This window comes from Eremomyces bilateralis (genome assembly GCF_010015585.1).
Source record: "Eremomyces bilateralis CBS 781.70 unplaced genomic scaffold P152scaffold_38, whole genome shotgun sequence".
NCBI classification, from domain to species: domain Eukaryota; kingdom Fungi; phylum Ascomycota; class Dothideomycetes; order Eremomycetales; family Eremomycetaceae; genus Eremomyces; species Eremomyces bilateralis.
The window spans coordinates 22,805-42,959 of record NW_022985104.1 but is presented as its reverse complement, the minus strand read 5'-3'; the positions used below and the strand labels follow the sequence as shown (position 1 = coordinate 42,959).

Sequence of the window (20,155 nt, the reverse complement as noted above, 5' to 3'; positions counted from 1 at the left end):
TGCGACAAATAGATATGATAGGCTGACAAAAGATGATATTAATACGGTAATATAATCCTGATAAGGCACCACTATAACAGTGTCAGCAGGATCTAAAAATAATACGGTATCGACAATGTACTCTGCCCTTCCCGGCCCAACCTCCCAACCCCCCGCGCTCCACGTCGCATCAGTTGTAATTAGTATGTACAGTACTTCAAGCTCAACGGTCCCGCGCAGATCACCACAGGATAATACCACGATACAAATGCTAGATACATACACTACTATACCGGTGCTCTTTTATACCAATTACGTTTTAACCTTCTAGCGCTGGAGCGTTGCTCGGTTTGGAATTTTATCTAACTCGTCACGTCCATTCCACAAGCCTCGCCCTTCTACCGTATCACCAAGTCGCGGACTTTTAATGGCAAACACGTCTTCATATAACTCAAAAACTCCAACCATCCGGCGCTTACGTAGGTTCTCCGTGACTTGCCGAAATATGTTCCACCAGAATACCAATCCGCTAACATGCCAAGCAGTAAAAGAAGCATCCGAGCTCGCGTCCTTGCCGGATCCCTCCTTAACCGCCCATCCCATCGACTCGAACCTTTTTGAATGGCACTTCACCATACGAGGCCCGGCATCATCTCCATATGAGTCCGGCATCTACCATGGCCGCATCTCCCTCCCTCCGCAATATCCGCTCAAACCCCCCAATTTCCGCTTCCTGACCCCATCAGGGCGATTCGAGGTCAACCGCGAGATTTGCCTCAGTATCTCCGGGCATCATGAAGAAACGTGGCTACCTGCTTGGGGGGTGCGGACGGCGCTAGTCGCCCTACGGTCAATCATGGCCGACGACAGCCGCGGGCAGATTGGCGGGCTTGAGACCAGCAGCGAGGTCCGGGAGACGTTCGCGAAAGAAAGTTGGGGCTGGAAATGCGATACATGCGGGAAATGTAATAGGGAAATCATGGGGGAGTGGGCAGAGGAGGTGAGCGCGATGGAGAAGCGAGGTGAAAAACTTGAGACGTCGGACACTGTCATTCCGCCGGGGCTGGCACTGGCATACAAAGATGGAATGGCGAAGCGGAAGGAGAGTGACCCGGTGGCAACAGTGGCTTCGTCAAGTTCAAACTCCCCGCCACGTCCAACAAGATCGATCGATTCGACCGCACCCGCTGCGTTAACACCGAATCACACCCCTCGAACACCGGACCGGGACGTATTGTCTGCTTGGATAGACCGCGCAATCGGATTTGTCGCCGTAGCGCTAGTATTTCTGCTGCTTAGAATTCTAAAATTCATTTGAACGTGACAAGGATTATAGACAGCAGAAGAGGACACCAGAACGCCCAATGGTGCCAAGATCCAGCCAAATTGTTGCGCGAGTTACTGCCGTCGTCTGGATCCCAGTCACAACGAGAACCATCGACCGAATGTTCCGCCCCCTCATTGCCTATCCAGACAGGCACCTTTAATACGCCAGCCCTTGCGTACCCGCCCCTCAAATCCATTTCTTGTAGAAGTGCAGGCGGAGATTAGGAAGGAGGCAGGCGGAGATAGGTGGGTGAGAAAACGTCGTCCTCGATCATGTATGCTTGAATTGGCTGATGTCGAATTTTTAGGATGCCTGACGGGACCCTCGGTGGAGCTAGCGGATTGATTAGCACTTTAATGTCTTGATCATTGGTGCAGCCATACCGTCTTGTCGTCCGGCGGCGCTGTTGACAGGAATATGGTACTCCGGGGCGGTCTCATAGGAGTCTGTTGATTCGAGCTCGTCGCTCTCCGGAGGTGTAGGAGGGGTGACCATGATGAAATCCGGCTCTTCGACGCTATGGCCGGATAGGAGGCGTCGAAGGAAGCCCTTGACCTGAGACCAACACATCACTCTGGCTTTCATGCCTCGTTGTGTTCAGGCTGGTATGAGTGTCGCGTCTGAATGAAGTGATGAGTGTCTTGTCAACCTTGCAGGCAGCACAACATAGATCACACTTTGATTTAATAGAGAGAAGACAATTCACATGGCATTTGTTCTTTGACTCGGACAAAGCATTCACATCTCGCTGTGAATTCACTTCCACACGTCTCTAACCAGGGAATCAACTGGTCGAACCATTCACTTCAATGTCCGGTTCTAAATCCCAACCTGTAGATCTACTATTTGGCGCAAGTATCTCATCAAGTGATATGCTTTACAGGAGAAGCTGTGGTGAGTCGTCCAATGTTTGATTGAGAGTGCACGTTACCCGATCATCGACGGTGAACATAGTTATAGACATGGCGGGTTGAGGGGCCAAACTGAACCCCTTGGAAGACTGCAACTCATCATTATTAAGGAAGTCCGCGGCCGAGTCCGATACCTTGCTGGTATACGTAATGATACGCGCCACGCGACACCTTGGATCTCGAATGTCAATCTGAAGATGAGTCACTGCCTAGCAAAAGGTATTCTACTAGCTCTTGGTTGGCCTCAGTTAACTGGAAACAACTAACTATTCCTTCATCTATTCAAGCGTCTATTTCAAATAGTGCTGAAGGACACCCGAGAATTCACTACACGTTAGTCACAGTCGACTTCTTTCAAATGGGAGCGTTTTGTGGTAGTTATTACATAGTACTATAGCGGGGGTTATAAACTGATACCGCCCATTCTTTCCTTCTGACACTTATGTTTGAGCAGAGGGATCCCGCAAGGCTCTATCCTATCACCCGCGCTGATTACCCTATTCATATCTGACCTGCTACAACAGTTCAAAGATGTTCAGGGTAACTTGCTCGGGTTCGGGTTCGTTGATGATACTACACTTGTCACCTGGGGAGACACGGCAGTAGCTAACTGCCAACGACTAACTGCGGCCCACGATGCTTGCCTGGAATGGGCGTCACGGTTCGGGGCTAAATTTGCCCCGGATAAGTACCAGATTATCCACTTTACCAAGAAACGCAATCTTTCCGCTAATCTCCGTTCTACGATCCAGATACAAGGACACCACGCTGAATTAGTTACGTCCCTCCGGGTATTGGGAGTCTGGCTCGAACCCTCTCTCTCATGGAAGGACCACATCCTTGGGCAACACAGAGGGGACTTAAGGCCTTCGACTCCCTGGCGAGGGTAACATCATCGGTATGGGGACCATCCGTCCGGAAATCGAGGCTGCTCTATACAGCGGTTGCACGGCCCATTATGACATACGGTGCCCCAATCTGGGGAGTCCGTCAGCAGGGTGAGCCAATCTCTGAGGGCAAAATGAAGGACCTAGCCAAGGTTCAGAATAAGTGCCTTCGAAAGATCCTAGGGGCTTACAAACGGACACCAATCGCCGCGCTTGAGAGAGAGGCGGACGTTCCCCCAATCGAACTCTATGTCCAAGAACGGGCCGCTCAAAGAGCAGCATCGATGAACTCCCACAAGGTCACTACCCAGATTGAGGGAGCCCTAACGCAAGTCTGGGATACTGCCTCCGCTCCCCGAGACGAACGCGAGGCCGACCCCGACGTATACGGTCTATACCTGAACCCGCAATGTGTACTCTCCGGACCCAGTATGAAAACTTCTGTTCCCCCGGCCCGAACCAGCTAGGGGATATCAGACACAACAGCGAAAAGGCCCGTACCGGATGATCCAGGATGAGTATCGGGCGAAATGGAGGGAGAGATGGCAGGCCGAAGCGGCCAAACCAGGAAGGAGGGCAAGGACATAGAAGGACCCGTGGGAAACCCAATGCCTCATCCGGTTCGATGGCCTCCAGAAACACGAGGCCTCGGCGCTTATGGCACTACGGACTGAGGTAGTCGGAGTTGAAGGATGGCTCGCGAAAATTGGTGTCCCTGGAATCCACCCAGCGTGTGAATGCGGTGGCCCCCGACAGTCTCTCTACCATCTCCTTGCGTTTTGCCCGCAGCGGACCGACCAGAGGATCGCGCTCCTCCAACGAGCTGGAACAACGGACTTTAAGAGGGTATTGCATGACAGGGACAAGGTGCGCTACGCAGCAAGATGGCTGATCGATGCGGGAGGCCTCGAGCAATACCGGGTGACCAAGGAAGTTGAGAACGAGGTAATAGAGGACTGGAAACCGTTCCAGCTCCTCCACGACGTCCCAGAATAAGCTCTCCGCGTAGGCGGAAAGACCGACTCATGCGGAAAGATAAAAAATGATTGGAATACTCTACTAAGGGGAGGAGGCGGGATTTTATGTGCCCGCAGCCTCTGGGCCACGGGGAAACTTTTGCCCACGACAGACCAGATCGAATGCTGTGCTCATAGACCCGAAAGGGATCCAGATAGTACGTTAAATTGATTCTTATTATTATGTTTGAGCAGAGGATAGCACTAAGACTAACGTTGATTATGTCTGTCATTGTCTGACTGTTCCATATTATCTTGAGATATGATGTCTCTCCCTTGGAAACATTCGCCGCGGGCCTTGATATTGAGATAATAGAACCAAAGCACCCTGAGCTGCATACGTTTTTGGGAGTTCAAGAGGATAATTTGAAGCGATCCCAGTTCGAGGTCGCCTGCTGCGGGTAATACGATGCTGTTCCTTAGGGCAATTTCGATGACGGTGTGCCAAAGTCACTGTGGGAGCTGGATTTGACCATGGTACCCGGTGTACCATACAGTTAATGGTACAGTGGTCTTGACCATTTCAATCAATCGCCCCGGATCCAACATCTTGGTCAAAACCGGAGGTGTTGTTGGACCGGGCATCAGGTAGCCCGGTCTAACTCAGCAGCAGTGGTCATATTGTGAATGTACAGCGTACCAATAATTAACACTTCAAGCCGAGACTCATCTTAGACGCTGGAAGAACCCTGTACAGGGGCCGCAGTTATCGAGCCGGCCCTTTCTTCGATGTGATTGGTCTGTCATGTCGCTAGGACTTTCGTTCGACACCCCTGTGAGGAACAAACACCAGATTCTCGTTCAAGCCCAGTCTTTAAAATCTCGCGCCGTCGTGTGGACCGGCTGGTACCCGTGGAGATTAATGGGAAGGCTACGAATGACAAGGAGGAACCGAGAGCTCCAACAATCGAGCCAGGTTATCCGGGGTATCGGCAACGGACCCGCCGTGTCTAGTCGTATCCGTTTCCATATTCAAGTCGAATCGGATATAGTTAGGGGAGGGAATCAAAACCGAATTTGCCATTTATGACCCTCAAGGAGGTCCTTGGGCGGGTATTCGGTTATCCCATGGTGTCTGGTTATTCTCGATGCTGCTGGCAATCGAGGATGCCCCGCCCGCCCGTTCGAAAGCGGACTCTGCCCAAGACGGTACTTTCCGTGTAGAGTCAACCCTCACATCTCGCTTGACCGTGATACCTCCCGTGAGGGTATCCATCTCTTCATCAGCGTGGGGCTTACGCATCGTCCGACGGCGGTCCGCCGTGACGTTAGCGGATGCTCCGTGGGAGTGGCCGTATGAGGAAGCGTTCCTAGATCGATCACGGAAGAAGAGAGGCTTCAGTGATGGCACACTGCCGCAGATAACCCCAAGATTGACTTCGACGGCGGTCCAAATCCACATGGAGAAGCCTTCCCACGTTATATCGTACGTTTCGTAGACGGTATAATAGATGTAGTATTCGCGCATGATTCCGGCCACGACGACAACGCTTCCGAAGCCGAAGATGACGATAAGGCCGATCCTTTGCACCAAAGGAAGCTTGAGTTGGTAGAATGTCGGCATCGGGATGGTGTAAATAATGCAGTCCAGGACAACAGTGATCGTCGCCTGGATCATCAAGGGTGGACCTTCCGGCTTGCAGTCACGGTGCGGCGCGAGAAGTTCCCAGTAACTGGACATGGGCCTAACGAGACGGTCAGACAAGAACAACCGGTATAGGGGACAAGAGGGGGGATGATTCAAGTGAGGCGACTTACAAACACTGCGTCCATAGGACGACGAAGAAGATCACTATTGCGAGTGCACATACGGTGAGGGCGCAGTAAGTGATGCGCCGAAAAAGCGAGCCCTTCGGGGCAATCCGTAGGTAACTTAACAGGATAGAGACTTTCGTGAGGCCGGATGCAAGTATGAAAAGCGTTTGAGCAGCGATGGACGCCTTCACTAGATCGTCAGCAGTCATGACCCCTAAAGTGATGACGGCCACACTCACCTGTCGGCCTTTGACTGCTTGACTCGCGGTCAGATCCCATACATGGATGTCCCATCCATACGCTTGCGACGCTTGAGTCTCAAAGTCAGTATCATCCGGCACTATTTCCATGTCTCTATAGTTCGTACCTAGAACAACGCATATAGTGACTCCGATCGCGCAGATCTAAATAATGGAGGTATTAGATCTTTTATGCTCTGGAAATCAGTAAGAGGTGTGGAAACTGACCGCTGCCGCCAACATGGTCCAGTCATCCCATGAAATCTGACGACGGAGCATGAAGCCCCTCACGAAGAACCGCAGTGAAAGCACTATCAAGGCGACTGGTAGGATCGTAAGTTCGACAACAATCAGAGCCAGCCCTCGAGTTTTGGGATTCTCGAAGTTCGGTTCGGGCCATGAAGCCTGGACTTCCGGCGGGGGAAACCTCATGATCTCCAGCTGTATCGAGTACGGTTGAAAATGGACGTAAAGGGAAAATGACAGTACCGAAAAGTAAATGGTGAAAGTGTAATGCAGAAACACAAACAGTAGTACGAGGACAGTGGAAATGGAGGAAAAGAGAGTCAGCTCAGGAACATGGCGACAACCTGCCTTTTGCCGTTCCTCCTCATCCGATGCCTGGAGCCGGAACGGCGCGACGTTGACAGCAGACAGCCATTGGCGATTTACCCAAAAAAGTCGATCTTCCAGTGGGAACGGAGAAGGAGGTCCAGCCATCAGGGTCGTCAGGGTCGTCAGGGTCGTCAGGGTCAAGCAGAACATGGAACCTATTCCACAAGGCTCCCATCATACGCGGATGTCAGCGCAACGAATGGGTTGTCGAAGTTGACATCTCGACCCACGTCTCCACAGTCTAGATCCGCAAAGCAGAGATCTTTCAAGGACTCAACCATTCACGCATCGGAGGTATTTCTAGATGGAGGGCTTGACCGAGGCTTCTGTGTAATACGTTGCATTGGCCAGGATGTCCACGTTTTTGACAGGTCGGGCAAACCGCGATTCGGGATGTCCTCCATAAACCTCACGCGTTGCGTCAACCGAATGGCGAGAGCATCAGGAATTGCGCGACCTAAAACTCTTTCTCTCGTGGTGTGTGGTTTTCAACTTAACCTGAGTTACGAGTTTGACATTTGAGGGGCGGATATTTGTGGAGCGCAACCACGGCACTCCACCTGCGGAGTCCAGCGCCAGAGCGATTTAAGATATAACTCCAGCCTGTCTGTCGTTGTAGTCTACCAGGGCGGACTCAGAAATGCACACTTAATAGCAGGCTGTAAGGTACCTTCCGTAGTAGGACCGGGACTGTAGAAATAGTGGTGGATGTACCTGTTCACTCCGGCCCACGTGGGTGTAAGGCGTAAGCACACCACATGGGTCAAATTGAAAGGGCAGGGTACCTCATGCATGCATGTCATCAGCCGTGCTTGATGGTACCAGGAGGTAAGGTATGGATCATCCCGGAATCCCGATTCAGGCAGAAAGGTCGAGGACCCAACAGAATCCCAATCTTCCGAGTTCTGTTGTACCATACCGACCGGCTTCGGTGGTCCCCGATGACATATTTGCAGATCGTTCCCTCTAGTGTTCGATCGACCTTAGGATAAATGGGCCGACTTCAGTGACCTCACTGCACTTGAGCAAACAGGGGAATTTGGCGGTCTTTAGCTTGGGGTCCCCAAGACCCAATTGTACGGTACTCTACGCGATAGCGGTATTTAAAGGAAAGTTTAGGGGCAACTGGAATCTTTTTGACCTCTTCCCGAAAGATTTCTCCGCGATTTACGAATGTACAGTTATCAGTTGGGCACACCAGAGCACAGCATGCCCGACTAGTATGGCTTCGCAGCGTTCAAATGGCTGTCGCTTGCGACCGTTTGACCCTATTTATCTTGCGATGTTGGTCTACACAGTGTTCCTCCCGAAAGTCCTCCCTGTGGACACCTCCGATTGTGCTTTCACGTACGCTCCGCAGATCCCTCGTGCAGGACCTTCGCTATCCCACATCCCCTCCCTTTCTTCAATTTCAACGCTGCTGCCAACATCTTCTGAAAGTCCGGCACACCGAGTCCTGTCACGGGATCCCATCCCTTCGTGGCATTCCAACTAGCGGATGGGATAATGCTACTCCCGTTGTAGAAGATTCCCAACTGCGGATTGATTCCGGTGCATCCAACCGATCCGCCTTCGGTGACATCGAGGAGGGACTTGTACCCGTCGGAGTACAGCCACGGGTTCAGGAAGCCCAACGCTGGAAGGGGAGGATCGGCCCGAAACCTCGCGTCGTTGAGAAGCCCAACGATGGCAGCAAATACTGGAGACGCAGCGCTAGCGCCGCCAGTTCGAGACATGCGGTTGCCACTAAAGACGAGATACCATGGCCGCCCGGAATGTGCAGATACATCTGGGAATCCACGACCGTGATAGTTAAAGTACGGTCTCTGCTGCTCGAGAGCTGTTTGGTTAGCCTCGTTCTCCAGGTAATTCGAAACGGCTTTGATGGCATATGGGGCGTCCCAACGACTCCACACGTCGCTAAAGCCGCCTGAGCTATCTCGCCATGCGATCTCAGGATTAAGCCCCTCGGTACCTCCGACGCCGGTAATCCATGGGCAGGTCGAGGGGAATTGGCCGACGAACTCAGGTGTTTTCTTCCCATCATTGGATTGGCAGGCAGCACCGACCCCCGTGTCGCCTGACGACTGAAGTACCGTAATACCACGAAGACCGAGTAGGCCGATGAGGTTGCATGTCCGGTGGGCGTATCGAAGAGGGACGGTTTGCTCCGCCTCCCCATAGGAATTGGTAATAACTTGTGGCAATGCCGAGTTCGGTTGGCGGAGGAGGAACTCGTAGTATGGGACGTAAGGCTCATTGGTGTTTTCCTCTGGGGTTGGGAGGTCTAATGACGGAATAAAAGGGGGTGCACCTCCTGTCAAAAACTCGGTAATGGGAAGCGGGCCTCCAACGCCGACTAGCTGTTGCACATCAAGATTTGCCTCGGTTTGATCTCTCGAGGATGCACTCTGGTTATTTGCCGCGTCGTTGATGAAAACCTTCGTGAAGTTCTGGTGCGGCAGGCCAAAATGGTTTTGATAGCGAACCAAGTCCTCGTAACGAGCGCTTTGATTTAAGAATGACCCAAAGCCAAGATGAGATCCAGAATTGGAGTGGGCAGTGTAATTCCGAACGTTGTATAACTCATTCAAGCAGGATGGCGTGATAAACGTTCCGCATGAAGGGGCAGTGGTTTGACGCTTGGTGATTGACGACCTGAGTGTGTTGCTGGCCTCTGCAAGCTCGGATTCCAAGAGCCGCGTGATTGGAACGGGATGTATCGGACCAAAGTACGTGGTGGGGTGGATAATGTCAATATGCTCCTCCAAGTCCTCAGGAACTGAATAGTCCATGGTGCGAAGCTTAACAGCCCCATCGCTCTTGAAGTACCGGAATCGGGTGCTCAGCAAACGATCGGCTGCTCTAACGGAGGTGGAAAAGTGCACTGTCCGCCCGTCGTTGAACATGTCTTTAATCCCGTTGGACTTGAGCCATCCCATAACCTTCTCTCCTGCCTCAGGCTTTGGATTAACCATGGCGTCCACCGCTTCACGATCCATGTGATGGCCGTAGCATCGGTCGGAAGGAGACGAAACGGCCATAAGGTTAGCTCGCATCTGGTCAAGGTTGTTCAAGGCTAACCCAATTTGGAGGGTAATGGTCTCGCCATCCTGAGGGAGGGAGCTTCGTGCCCATCCACGTGGTACCTGCGTGATGCGCTCATGGAGGATATCAGCATGAGCCACGAACATCAAGCAGTACAACGCTAGTAGGACCATTGCAGAGGCTGGATGCCAAATACTCGCCATAGTGTTGAAACAACGAAAGGAAATAGGCAGTAAAACGAAAGCGTTATAGGATGTTTCTCATCCCAGGGTGAAAGAGGTGGAGGTTGGTGGCAGTGAAGGAGATGGTGAGTGATAACCACCAGCAAGCCCTCAAATTGTTCCTCTCCAGAGGAAAACGAAGTCTGACAAAAGAGCGATGAATTAGAAGGCCTGATGATGGGGAATAACATAGAAACACCGACAGAGAGGGTGTAGTGTAGCCGTTGGCAGTGGTTGAGTTCAACAAGCATCCATCAATAACCGATGAGGGCGTTACTTGTTCTGCCTGATGCTAGTACATAGTACTCAATTGGGAAGTTCCTGGGCTGCAGTAACAAGAGACTTAGGTTTATCTAACCAAGTAATTGGTGATGAGTAAGGGAGAGCTTCCATCGATTGAATGGGGCTGGAATATTGGAGTGAAGGGATAAGGCATGGGCCAGCAGTGGTTAATGGCTTTCCTCAAGCTCGAGGAACTGCGGGTGTGAATGTTGTGAACGACACAGCAGCCATCAATTTATTTGCCAACAGCAAAGTTGATGTTGTGCACCTCTCCATACTACGCCATTTCGGAGTCGCGGTCCCTGCTATTCATGCCCAGTATTTCGCCAGATACCCCCTCCACTGAAGCCGAACATGTGCTCATAGCTCTAATGGGCATCTATGGGAGATCGACGATGGGATATCGTACAACGCTGGCCTCGATCGAGCGGCTTACAGCGACATATGGTAATCACTGGAGCACTCAGTTAACTTGAGACCTTCACAATTAAACAAGTATCAACGAAGGAGAGCGTCATCAGGATCTGCTACAGGCCCATACCGGAAAGGCCCTGCTCTTGAAGACGGCACAGGATTTCAACTGCGACGATGCTGTGCCAATGACCAAGTACGTTTTCCTACTTTGGGGAATTCCCGCAAGACGTAAGTACTGAACCCCTTCGAAGACTCCATTTCCTGTATTCAGGGTGCTACAGTAGCAAGCCGCGAGTATAATCCGACATGGCAGACTCTTACAGCATCAAGATCAAGATATCGGTTCTCCGCACGATTCGCCGAATGACTTGAGATTCCCCCGCGACAATGCGGCCAAGGGAACGCTTCAATGCCCGAGTCGGCTCCTAGGACGTTGGCAACTGAGCTTCGAGACGCGTCCGAGGTTTTGGAGCATCGATGGTGATTTCTAACACGAAGGACGACCTGTACTGGCACGATGGAGAAAATCATGGAGAACAAGGAGACCTTATCTGATGCCACCGCGGAGAAGTCTAGGACGATGGACGTTCATCCCCTGGTCGCTATGGTGACAGCTGTATTCGCTGATTGGTTCCTGAACCAGGCTCTCATGATGCAAGGTCGGGGATGACATCCAGATCCCCATCGTTAATCGGCACAGAACGAAATTCTAGATACCATGATCTCGACAACGATGTTTGGGGGAAAGGATAATATCTAATACGTAACCGGGTGGTTTAAAAGCGGACCCTTGACCCATCCGCCATTCAGACAGTTCGTTGCACCATGTCGGTTCACTGAAAACCGCCCCATAAACAACACCTGCAGGCTTTGCCATTAATGACGCCCAGCCAGGAATTCAATTACGAAGTATAGAGGTACCGATGCTTAGCAGCTAAGCGCTAAACCGTTTGAGTCTGTTCAATCTGAGCCATCCGACGATGTAAGACCAAATTAACGATGTTGGATCTTGGCCCCCAAGTGGACCACCACCACGCTAATGCCCGTTCAGCAAATGATCATAGGGGGGAGATGCCGTTCCGAAAGCTGCATATCCTTATGGAGAAGTCAGAAGGAGAGCGAAATGACCGATGACTGATGACTGATGAAGCTCGCTTGCTGGTTTGGCCCAAAGTCTGCTATCCCAAGAGGAGTGTAACCATTGCTATTTGCTGAGAATCCATGCGTAGCACCCCTCCATACCCCAACTGCACATCATCGCCTTGATCGTGTGCATTGGTGCAAAACCGAACCTGGTTAACTCCGTATACCATCCGCTCGAGCCATGAGCTAACTATATTTGGGCAGTGGGGCGTGGAGGCATACCGCTACTCCATATCTAGGCGAGGGCAGGAGATATAAAGACGCTACGATTCCCAGCCCTATGCTTATCCCCAGATCTTATTGCTAACCTACACGTTACACAAGCTTTACCTACGATGGCTGGAAATCATTCGCTAGTCGAGCTGGCCAGCAAGGTCACGGAGATGGCCACGGCAGTTACATCCCACATGAACTCTGTGAACGCTCCATTGCCATCGTTGGACAAGGACGGACTTCATCCGTATCCTCCATCACCAGAAGTCCAAGGTCCTCGTATGATGCTGATCGAATCTCTGATGGACATGCTTCATGTAGCCATCGGGCCCGTGGAGTTCCAGTTCTGGCATTCACTCACGGTAATTTCAGATCCTATTGGACGGATAGGGTACTTAACTTACTCCCCACAAACAGCTCAAGCACGACATGATGGTTATAGGAGTGCTTTCCGAGTTCGACTTTTATTCCGCTGTGCCAGTTGACGGCAGCGCAACGTATGTGCAAATCTCCGAAGCCACTGGACTTCCCACCGATGTTGTGCGCCGCATTCTTCGTCATGCTTTTACTATGCGTCTGTTTGCCGAGTCATCCCCTGGCTCAGACGATATTATCCACACCGCTTCATCGGCTGTGGTCGTGAAGACACCAGAACTCGCATCCTGGATTATCCATAATACAGAGGAGGTCGGAGCAGGGTGCGTCCAACTTCCGGAGGCCCTCAGACGGTACACTGCGGGCAAGGACCAGATGACGGACAAGCCGGGTCAAGCAGCGTCGTCATTGGCATTGTATAATCCAGACTCCAAGCCGGAACTGGCGGAAAAATCGTTCTTTCAATTCGTGGCCGAAGACGGTGAAGGCGAGAGGAAAGGTTGGCGAGAAGAGCGATTCGGACAGGCGATGCAATCCGCAGCCGTGAACACTGCCATTGATCCCCCGGGTCTCCTGAAGTTAGTCGATTGGGCATCTTTCGGGAATGCAACCCTCGTGGATGTAAGCTCACCCATCCCGCCCTTCAGTTGCGCAGATCCAGTTCGAATTGTGAGAAATTGACAGCTAATTGAATCGCGCGAAAGGTTGGGGGATCCACAGGACACATCTCGCAGGCCATCGCTAATATCGCACCGAACGTGACTTGCGTCGTTGAGGACCTCCCTGGACTAGAAGCGAAGTTCGATGCCAGCCTCACCAACGTGGATTCGTCGGTTTCGTCTCGGATTTCCTTCCGGGCGCACGATTTCTTCACGCCCCAACCCGTCCAAGCCGAGATATACTTCCTCAAACACATCCTCCACGACTGGGCGGATAGTTATGCGAGGAAGATCATCGGCCAGATCACGCCGCAGATGAAGCCCGGCTCGCGGTTCCTGATTTTCGATGGCGTGATGCCACCAATGGCGGATGAGAAAGGCAACAAGTTGTTGCCCTTGCCTGCTGAACGGTTCCTCAGCGCCCTAGATCTTCAAATGATGGTGGTTTTGAATGCGAAGGAGAGGACGGTCGAGGAATGGAAGGAGCTGTTCCAGAGCGTTGACGCGAAGATCCACCTGGATAAAGTTCATTTACTCCCCGGGACACCTTTTGGAATCCTGGAGTTTGTGTACACGGGGTAATTCATGAATTGCTGGGAGAAACAACACTTGTACCTCGAGACGAGTACTGTGCGCGGCGCACTCGAAATCTGTTCCAAATGGGGCGATCCATGGTGTGTTCCAAAGCCAGCAGATCTGCCATTCTTGATACCTAGTGATAGAACTAAGATCCGCAGCGCGATTGATGATTCCAAGATCGAATACTACTATCCACCATGGTGGTGCTCTTGAGAGTGTAGATGTGTAGGGTGTACCTAGTGGTATATCAGATGCGGCCGAGGGAAGTTGCGCAACTCACTCACAACACATCCCAGCGGGCCGGTCCAGATTGCACAAACCCGGATTCATCGTCGCGTAAGTTAAGCATTTGTTATGCAAATTTGGCAATGCCCACCCATTGTGCCCGCCCATCGACATGGGACAAGGATGAAGATGCAATAAGCTGGATAGCGCCATTCTGTACGGAGTATTCCGTACTCATGGTAGCCAAATTCATCCATTGCGTTGCCTACTATGTAAGATGGTATTATTGCCTTAGTAGCTGTACTTGAATCTTGATACTTCCTGTTACCAAGGTCAACCTTCGGTTCGGTGGTCAGTTAGAGGGTTAAATTCATACCTAACTTGGAAATCCGTGGTATCCTAAGTACCTTATTTATGACGCGCTGACTGTTGAGGAGTAACTCCATAGGCGGTAATTAGGACATGGCGTACCGTCCTCCGCGTTGGTCATCCCCAAGTTCTCCTCTGCCTTGCCGTCCTGCGCGATCTCTTCTTGTTCCTGTCCAACAAGAATCGATTCTCCTCTCCTATTATCTGCAGCCTGTAGGAGTTTCAACTTTGAACCCCTCCATCGCATGGATGAACGAGAAATTGTCCGCGCTTCTACGCCAATGCGGAGCTCGGTTATTCTGCTCGTCATTTCCCCCTTGTCTATCAAACATCACATGTCATAATGTCTGCATTAATCGCGGGATCGGTCTGCTCTCGTGGTTATGCCTAGGGTATTTTCTCCACGCCGGCTTAAACCCGGGGATTTCTCCGCCTCTCATTCACTAATTCAGACTATCTGCCTGTGGCCCCCGATCCCGTCGTTAGAGTTCCGAACATTGGGCAGCATAATTATTATTGCATCACCCATGACAATATCCCCACCATCCCAATCGGACTATTGCACACCATCCATGCTAATGCTCCAAGACTATGGGCCGATGGGGGCAGACTGTCGGCTAAACTTGCGTTTTCTTGCAGGCTGAAGCTGACGCTTAAAGCCGGAGCTTCTCTGCCGGCCTCGTGCTTCTCCAGGGCCCAGAATGATGAAGCATAACAGTCGTTCTCCGTTCTAAGTTCTCGCCTTTTCACTGGCATGGACCGATTCCTACTATGTACGCAAGTACCCATAAGTGCTTACTAGCCCCCTTGATCTGAGCGTCAAATGCGCATGTAGCCAGGACCGACCGATTCCCCACTGGCCGAATTCGACTCCCTACACAAGCAGATGCGGAGAAGAAGTAGCCTGCCAAGTCTTTGTCTTCAAGCTCGAGAGCCGAATTGGACTCCGTCCTCTCGAAATCCACCATCGCCAACGTCACCCAGATACTTTCTTTCGAGTTTCCAAACTTGACTGTTTCGTCCACGTGTTTCCGGGCCATAGAGCACGATGGACCCGCGAGATGTGTATCGTGTTTATGCTCCGTCACCGGCCCCCCAGCATACCGTTCAGAGTGACGGGAGGCAGCGCAAAGAACTTCCGTTGAACATTCTTTTGCACATTCTCTCCTTTGTGAGTGGCATTGACTCTTTTATTATAGGGGCACGATGCAATGTGCTGACTCAAGAAATTCCAGCTTGATGAACCCGCTGATATTGCCCTCGTTACACGAACATCGAGACTGCTTTATTACATGACCCTCCCTCGCCTCTATGAACATGCCACTCTCCGATCATACGCGCAAATGCGGTTCAAGAACCGCCGGCCCGAAGGATATGGGGCCGGCAGCCCATTTTCCATGGGCCTTAATGGCCTTGCTACAAGGAATTATGGTACATACGTGAAGCACTTTTCTTTGCTAGGCGATTCAAAAGAGCGGGATATCGATGAAGTTCGAGCAGGGAGGATCCCGGACGACGAGATGATGATGAGTATTGCAGTACGAGCCGCGATCGAACGGATGGACAATCTTCAATCTTTCACGTAAGTCTACCTGGTCGAAATTGGCGGTTGGTTGGGATATACGGCTGTATACGCGATGGACAATACTGACGGGAGCAAAAGCTGGGAGATGTCTACCAAACCCCTTCAAACTATATACTCAGGTCTCGCTGTGAGCCCACGCCTGACCTCTTTGACAATTCGATTCCCGATTACTCGAATCCCCAGACCTTCGGTGCAAGTTCCACCCCTACCTACCTTAAAGACCCTTTCACTCCTAGATTTGGATCCACTCTGCTATCCGGACGACTTCTCCGTATTGTTTGCCAGCACGAAGAGCCTTTCATCTCTCACCATGCATTGGAATCCCAGAATGCGCGAAGAAGGAGAGATTTCCGTGCAACTAATTACGTATTTTGGCAAGCTCATCGCATCCAACCAGAAACTTAACGTCAAGCACCTTGCGCTACACAACCTGTATGCGCGTAATAATAACGAGTTCAACGAAGTATTCAACATGGAGGCGCTTCAGTCTTTCACAACCATCAACTCCGTCAACCCCGCGGATCCTGTCACGGTCTTTGTCGACAATTCGTGGAACCACATGCCATTAAAGAAACCGATCAATCTCCGCTTCCTTCGAGGCAACGGCCGTGATCGCGCATATGCCCAAATGCTATCTACATTTGCCGGCCTGGAGGAAATCTATTACGTGAACGTCTCCCCTCCCAAGTCGCGAGCGTCGAGCGCGGCAAGCGGCGAGACCCCGGTTGCGAACGGGACTGGAAATTCATACCGGAACGGACAGCACCTTTCTAATTCGCCCTCTTCGAGTGGAAGTGAGAAGTCTCGGACCCCAGACAACCCATACCACAACCCCGCAGTTGACCTCGCGCTTGCGGGCGATTATTTCGCGGCCATCACACTGAAGCATGGCACGACCCTCCGCCGTCTCAATCTATATAGCCAATGGGCCTTCTCGCCGCCCGTGATCAAAGGGCTTGTAGATGCGTGCCCAAACCTCGAGGAACTCTCTCTCGCGTTGGAGAATGACGACATCCGCCTGCTCCGGCCGCTCTGCGGTGCGTATGTTGCGCGTGCGAGGCAGGGAGGCGCGCGGACCAGTAAAAAGGGACTGACGGCGGTTCGAATGCTTTTGCCGCCGAACGATCCGTTGCTGAGCACGGTCAGCCGAATCCCCGCAGAAGCGCACGTCATGCCATTAACGATCGAGTTTGCCAAACCGTACTACGAAGGATTGCAATGGGTGGGGCTGGGGAACCACGCGTTTGAGCTGGGCAAGGTCGAAAAGGTGACATTAAGAAAGAGTCAATGGGAAGGCCTAATGGAAGAGATCAAACAGCGGCTCATATGGGCGAATGGGGTCACGGAACGAGAATTGGAAGCCGTCGAGAGGGCTGCGGAGGGGTCGCCGAATATGGACCCGAACGGGGCGACACCCGAGCGGGAAACCATCGTCCCGTCGACAGAGTTAGATCATCAGACCATGATCGATGCATTGAAAGCGAAGGCGAAGCGGTTTTCCGAACCTAGCACCATGGATATCGATGTGGATGGCGACACCGATATGGACGGGGCATCGGGCTCGCCAGTGCGCAACATGGAGGAAGACGGCCTTCTGACGCCGAGGCCACAGAGTCAATCGACGAACGGATCGGCATTGAATCGAGATACGGAAGATCCCCCGAACGGCCGGTCGAGGAGCGAACGCATGTCAGGCTCCAATGGAAGCCACAGCACCATGGACGATGATCCGCTGATTGAGCGGTTACGGAGGGAGGTTTGGCCTGCGAGTCCGGAGCGGGTGAAGCATGTCCGAATATTTGCTATGGATTCACTGGAAGTAGGAGGACGTTGGATGGGTGCGAATAAATGAGATTTTCGTGGGTATATAAGAGCTATTTCCCCTGGTTTATATTCGCCCTGTCTTACTTTTGCACTGATTTTTTCTTCGACCTGGGACCGGTGGCGTCCGGTTGTTTTTGGCGCAGGGGGAATTGCTTCTCAAAGGCTTGGAGTTGGCATTATTGTGTATAGCGTCGTGGTCCATACCGGTATCCGCGATCTGGATTAATCTTGGAGTTTCTGTCGGCCTGAAAATCCAATATCTTTGTTCACTAGTTTAGGAGCTTTCCGAGAATTGACCTCATCCTCCATGTAAAGTCGAGACAAACATGATATTGTCATTGGGCTGAATCTCATAATCCGCTTCGCCTTCCAGCTCCCAATCAGAATCGTTGATCAGGACCAGAATGCCTGGCCGTCTTTCACACTGTTAGTATGAAGGATAGAAAACCATAAAGCGAGAGAAGTAAAACTAACACATTGTCCTCCATTATAAATAGATCTTTCCGGGAGTCCTTCATGAGATGGTCACAAAGATATTTCACTAGGAAGTCTATCGTCACCGGAGTACCCTTAGGGGAAATCTTTGGCAAGGAAACACTATGCTTTCGTCGATTCGAGAAGAGCATTTCAAGACCACCGCTGTGAATTGATTTAGCATGGCCCCAATCACTCAGATAGTGCTTGCTGTATACCTAAACTCCACTGTGAGGTGGACGTTGTCTCCTGTATCTGCCATTGGAAAGCCTCTGCAGTTTCCGTTCTCGACCGTTGTCGCCTTGCACAAAAGTCCAAGGTCAGAGCAGCAATAGGCTCTTAAATATTTTCCTTGAATGTCAGAAGAACAAATACGGTTATCATAATCGAGTGAAGAATTTCCTACTCCATTTGAGCCTAGCATTGCTCAATCTGCAGTCTGCTCCTCTTGCATGTGGGTTTAATATAAAATAGCCCTGTGGTGCATAAAGGCAACCTTTCTGCCCCAAATAATCACGAGCATAGCTAGCACGTGATCTCTGCCTTGCTACATGTAGAGGCATAACTAGTTAGAGTATCTCAACCCCGTAGGATTATTAATAAAGTACTCTTAATCATGGGGAGGAAACAGGGAAATGGCTGAATTGCTCAAAACCAGCACCTTCGCGATCAGTGCAAACTTCCTAATTAGGAAATCAAACGATACCCTTTTCTCATCTGATCGTCTAATCGTACAGTGATATTTTGATCCTGATCTCGCGCCACATAACCACCTTGCTTACAGCACTCACTCCCCGCCTTCCGGAAACCCTCCGCATCCACGCCACCCAGATATGAACTCCGTCCCTACCGTGCCGCCTGTGAAGGAAGCAGATGCTATGATTTAACCGATCATCGTTCCGGATACCGCGGAAGTTGAAGAACCTAGGGTTGCCTTCGTCCTTCGTAACCACAGCCGCACCCCGGATCCGCCACGGGGCGTAGAAACGACACTCCTTCTGGTCAGTACGTTTATTCGTGCGGAGGCAGTACGCATCAGTGCAATGGTGCTTCTGCACACGGTTAATGATGGCGGAGTAATGGGCCAGCGTATTCTCCTGGGTGTCAGGACTTAGCGCGATGGCACTCCGCTCATCCTCAGGTCGCGCCCGACGAGAAGGTTCGGGGTTCAACGCCATGATGTGACCGCCCCAGAACCGCGCAAATTTCTCAAGGGCGGCAGGGAGATCCTCCGTAGGGATACGATCAAGCTCATTGTTAGGGCAGGCACGGTCTAGCCAGAGGAGGAAATGTGAGTGCGACGAGCCGCGACCCTGCCACTCATATCGGCCCCATTGATCGCGGATGTTGAACTTAGGAATTACCAAAGTCTTGTATAGAGCCTCGCGGCGCCAATGAAAGAGATATGCGGCGATGTGGGGATAGTCTCGGAGGTTGCGGCGTGAGATTGAGATCCACTCCGCTGGAGATCCATTACGCCACTCCTCATATTGAGGTAAATGACGCTGCAGATCATCCCAGTGGTAATCGGCGGCCGACAGCGTTAAAAAGATGTCGGGAGACCTGATCCATTGCACGGTAGCTTCAAGTTGCTTGCCACGCCCAATCCAATAGGGCCGCGTGCCGCGTGCCGCGTAGACTCCCCGAAAAACGGATAATAGAGTTCAGCAAGGCCTGGGCTTCAGGAGAGTCATCCGCAAAAGCAGCACAGAGCTCCTCAAGAGATAGATTACGTTGCTCAGGACGTTGATGAACGAAGTAAGATGCACGGGTATTGACCTGCTTCCGGAAAAGAGTGTTGAAAGGGACATACCGTAGGCGCGGATGCTTTGCAAAACGACCATCGTGGAACCTCATCAGATGCTTGATATATTCACGATACTCTACCTTCCGGAGACGGGGATGAACAAAGTCCCCAACACCGCAGGGGAAGCAGCTTGGGAACGCCAGGCTTAGAAGAGCCTGAGAGTGGTTAAACTCAGATAGAGGAGTCAATCTAAACTCAGGCATCGTCA

The 20,155-nt window shown here is 51.6% G+C and overlaps 7 protein-coding genes across 7 annotated transcripts; 4 read left to right on the top strand and 3 right to left on the bottom strand.

Moving 5' to 3' along the window:
* Positions 1-158: 158 nt before the first annotated feature.
* P152DRAFT_462687 (UBC-like protein) lies at positions 159-1,737 on the top strand. The gene is made up of 3 exons (XM_033680397.1): positions 159-458; positions 525-1,555; positions 1,614-1,737. The coding sequence occupies exons 1-2, from the start codon at positions 407-409 to the stop codon at positions 1,295-1,297; spliced, it is 825 nt and encodes a 274-aa protein (XP_033529919.1). The 5' UTR covers positions 159-406; the 3' UTR covers positions 1,298-1,555; positions 1,614-1,737.
* Positions 1,738-5,153: 3,416 nt separating this feature from the next.
* P152DRAFT_469067 (uncharacterized protein) lies at positions 5,154-6,546 on the bottom strand (the record flags this gene model as incomplete). Its single annotated transcript, XM_033680867.1, has 5 exons — positions 5,154-5,805; positions 5,879-6,060; positions 6,115-6,185; positions 6,243-6,279; positions 6,343-6,546. 5 exons carry the CDS (start codon positions 6,544-6,546, stop codon positions 5,154-5,156), a joined length of 1,146 nt encoding a protein of 381 aa, XP_033529918.1.
* Positions 6,507-7,300, top strand: P152DRAFT_225706 (uncharacterized protein). Its single transcript, XM_033674520.1, has one exon. The coding sequence runs from the start codon at positions 6,694-6,696 to the stop codon at positions 7,249-7,251; it is 558 nt and encodes a 185-aa protein (XP_033529917.1). The 5' UTR covers positions 6,507-6,693; the 3' UTR covers positions 7,252-7,300.
* A 772-nt stretch (positions 7,301-8,072) lies between these two features.
* On the bottom strand, positions 8,073-9,923 carry P152DRAFT_469066 (subtilisin-like protein; the record flags this gene model as incomplete). The annotated part of the gene is made up of 1 exon (XM_033680866.1): positions 8,073-9,923. One exon carries the CDS (start codon positions 9,921-9,923, stop codon positions 8,073-8,075), a length of 1,851 nt encoding a protein of 616 aa, XP_033529916.1.
* Positions 9,924-12,070: 2,147 nt separating this feature from the next.
* On the top strand, positions 12,071-13,859 carry P152DRAFT_444087 (S-adenosyl-L-methionine-dependent methyltransferase). The gene is made up of 3 exons (XM_033677796.1): positions 12,071-12,412; positions 12,468-13,046; positions 13,130-13,859. Exons 1-3 carry the CDS (start codon positions 12,173-12,175, stop codon positions 13,664-13,666), a joined length of 1,356 nt encoding a protein of 451 aa, XP_033529915.1. The 5' UTR covers positions 12,071-12,172; the 3' UTR covers positions 13,667-13,859.
* Positions 13,860-15,176: 1,317 nt separating this feature from the next.
* On the top strand, positions 15,177-17,881 carry P152DRAFT_225646 (uncharacterized protein). The gene is made up of 4 exons (XM_033674519.1): positions 15,177-15,428; positions 15,493-15,839; positions 15,921-17,705; positions 17,810-17,881. Exons 1-3 carry the CDS (start codon positions 15,306-15,308, stop codon positions 17,692-17,694), a joined length of 2,244 nt encoding a protein of 747 aa, XP_033529914.1. The 5' UTR covers positions 15,177-15,305; the 3' UTR covers positions 17,695-17,705; positions 17,810-17,881.
* Positions 17,882-17,964: 83 nt separating this feature from the next.
* On the bottom strand, positions 17,965-18,402 carry P152DRAFT_469064 (ubiquitin-related modifier 1; the record flags this gene model as incomplete). The annotated part of the gene is made up of 3 exons (XM_033680865.1): positions 17,965-18,082; positions 18,141-18,305; positions 18,359-18,402. The coding sequence occupies 3 exons, from the start codon at positions 18,400-18,402 to the stop codon at positions 17,965-17,967; spliced, it is 327 nt and encodes a 108-aa protein (XP_033529913.1).
* Between the last annotated feature and the right edge of the window lie 1,753 nt (positions 18,403-20,155).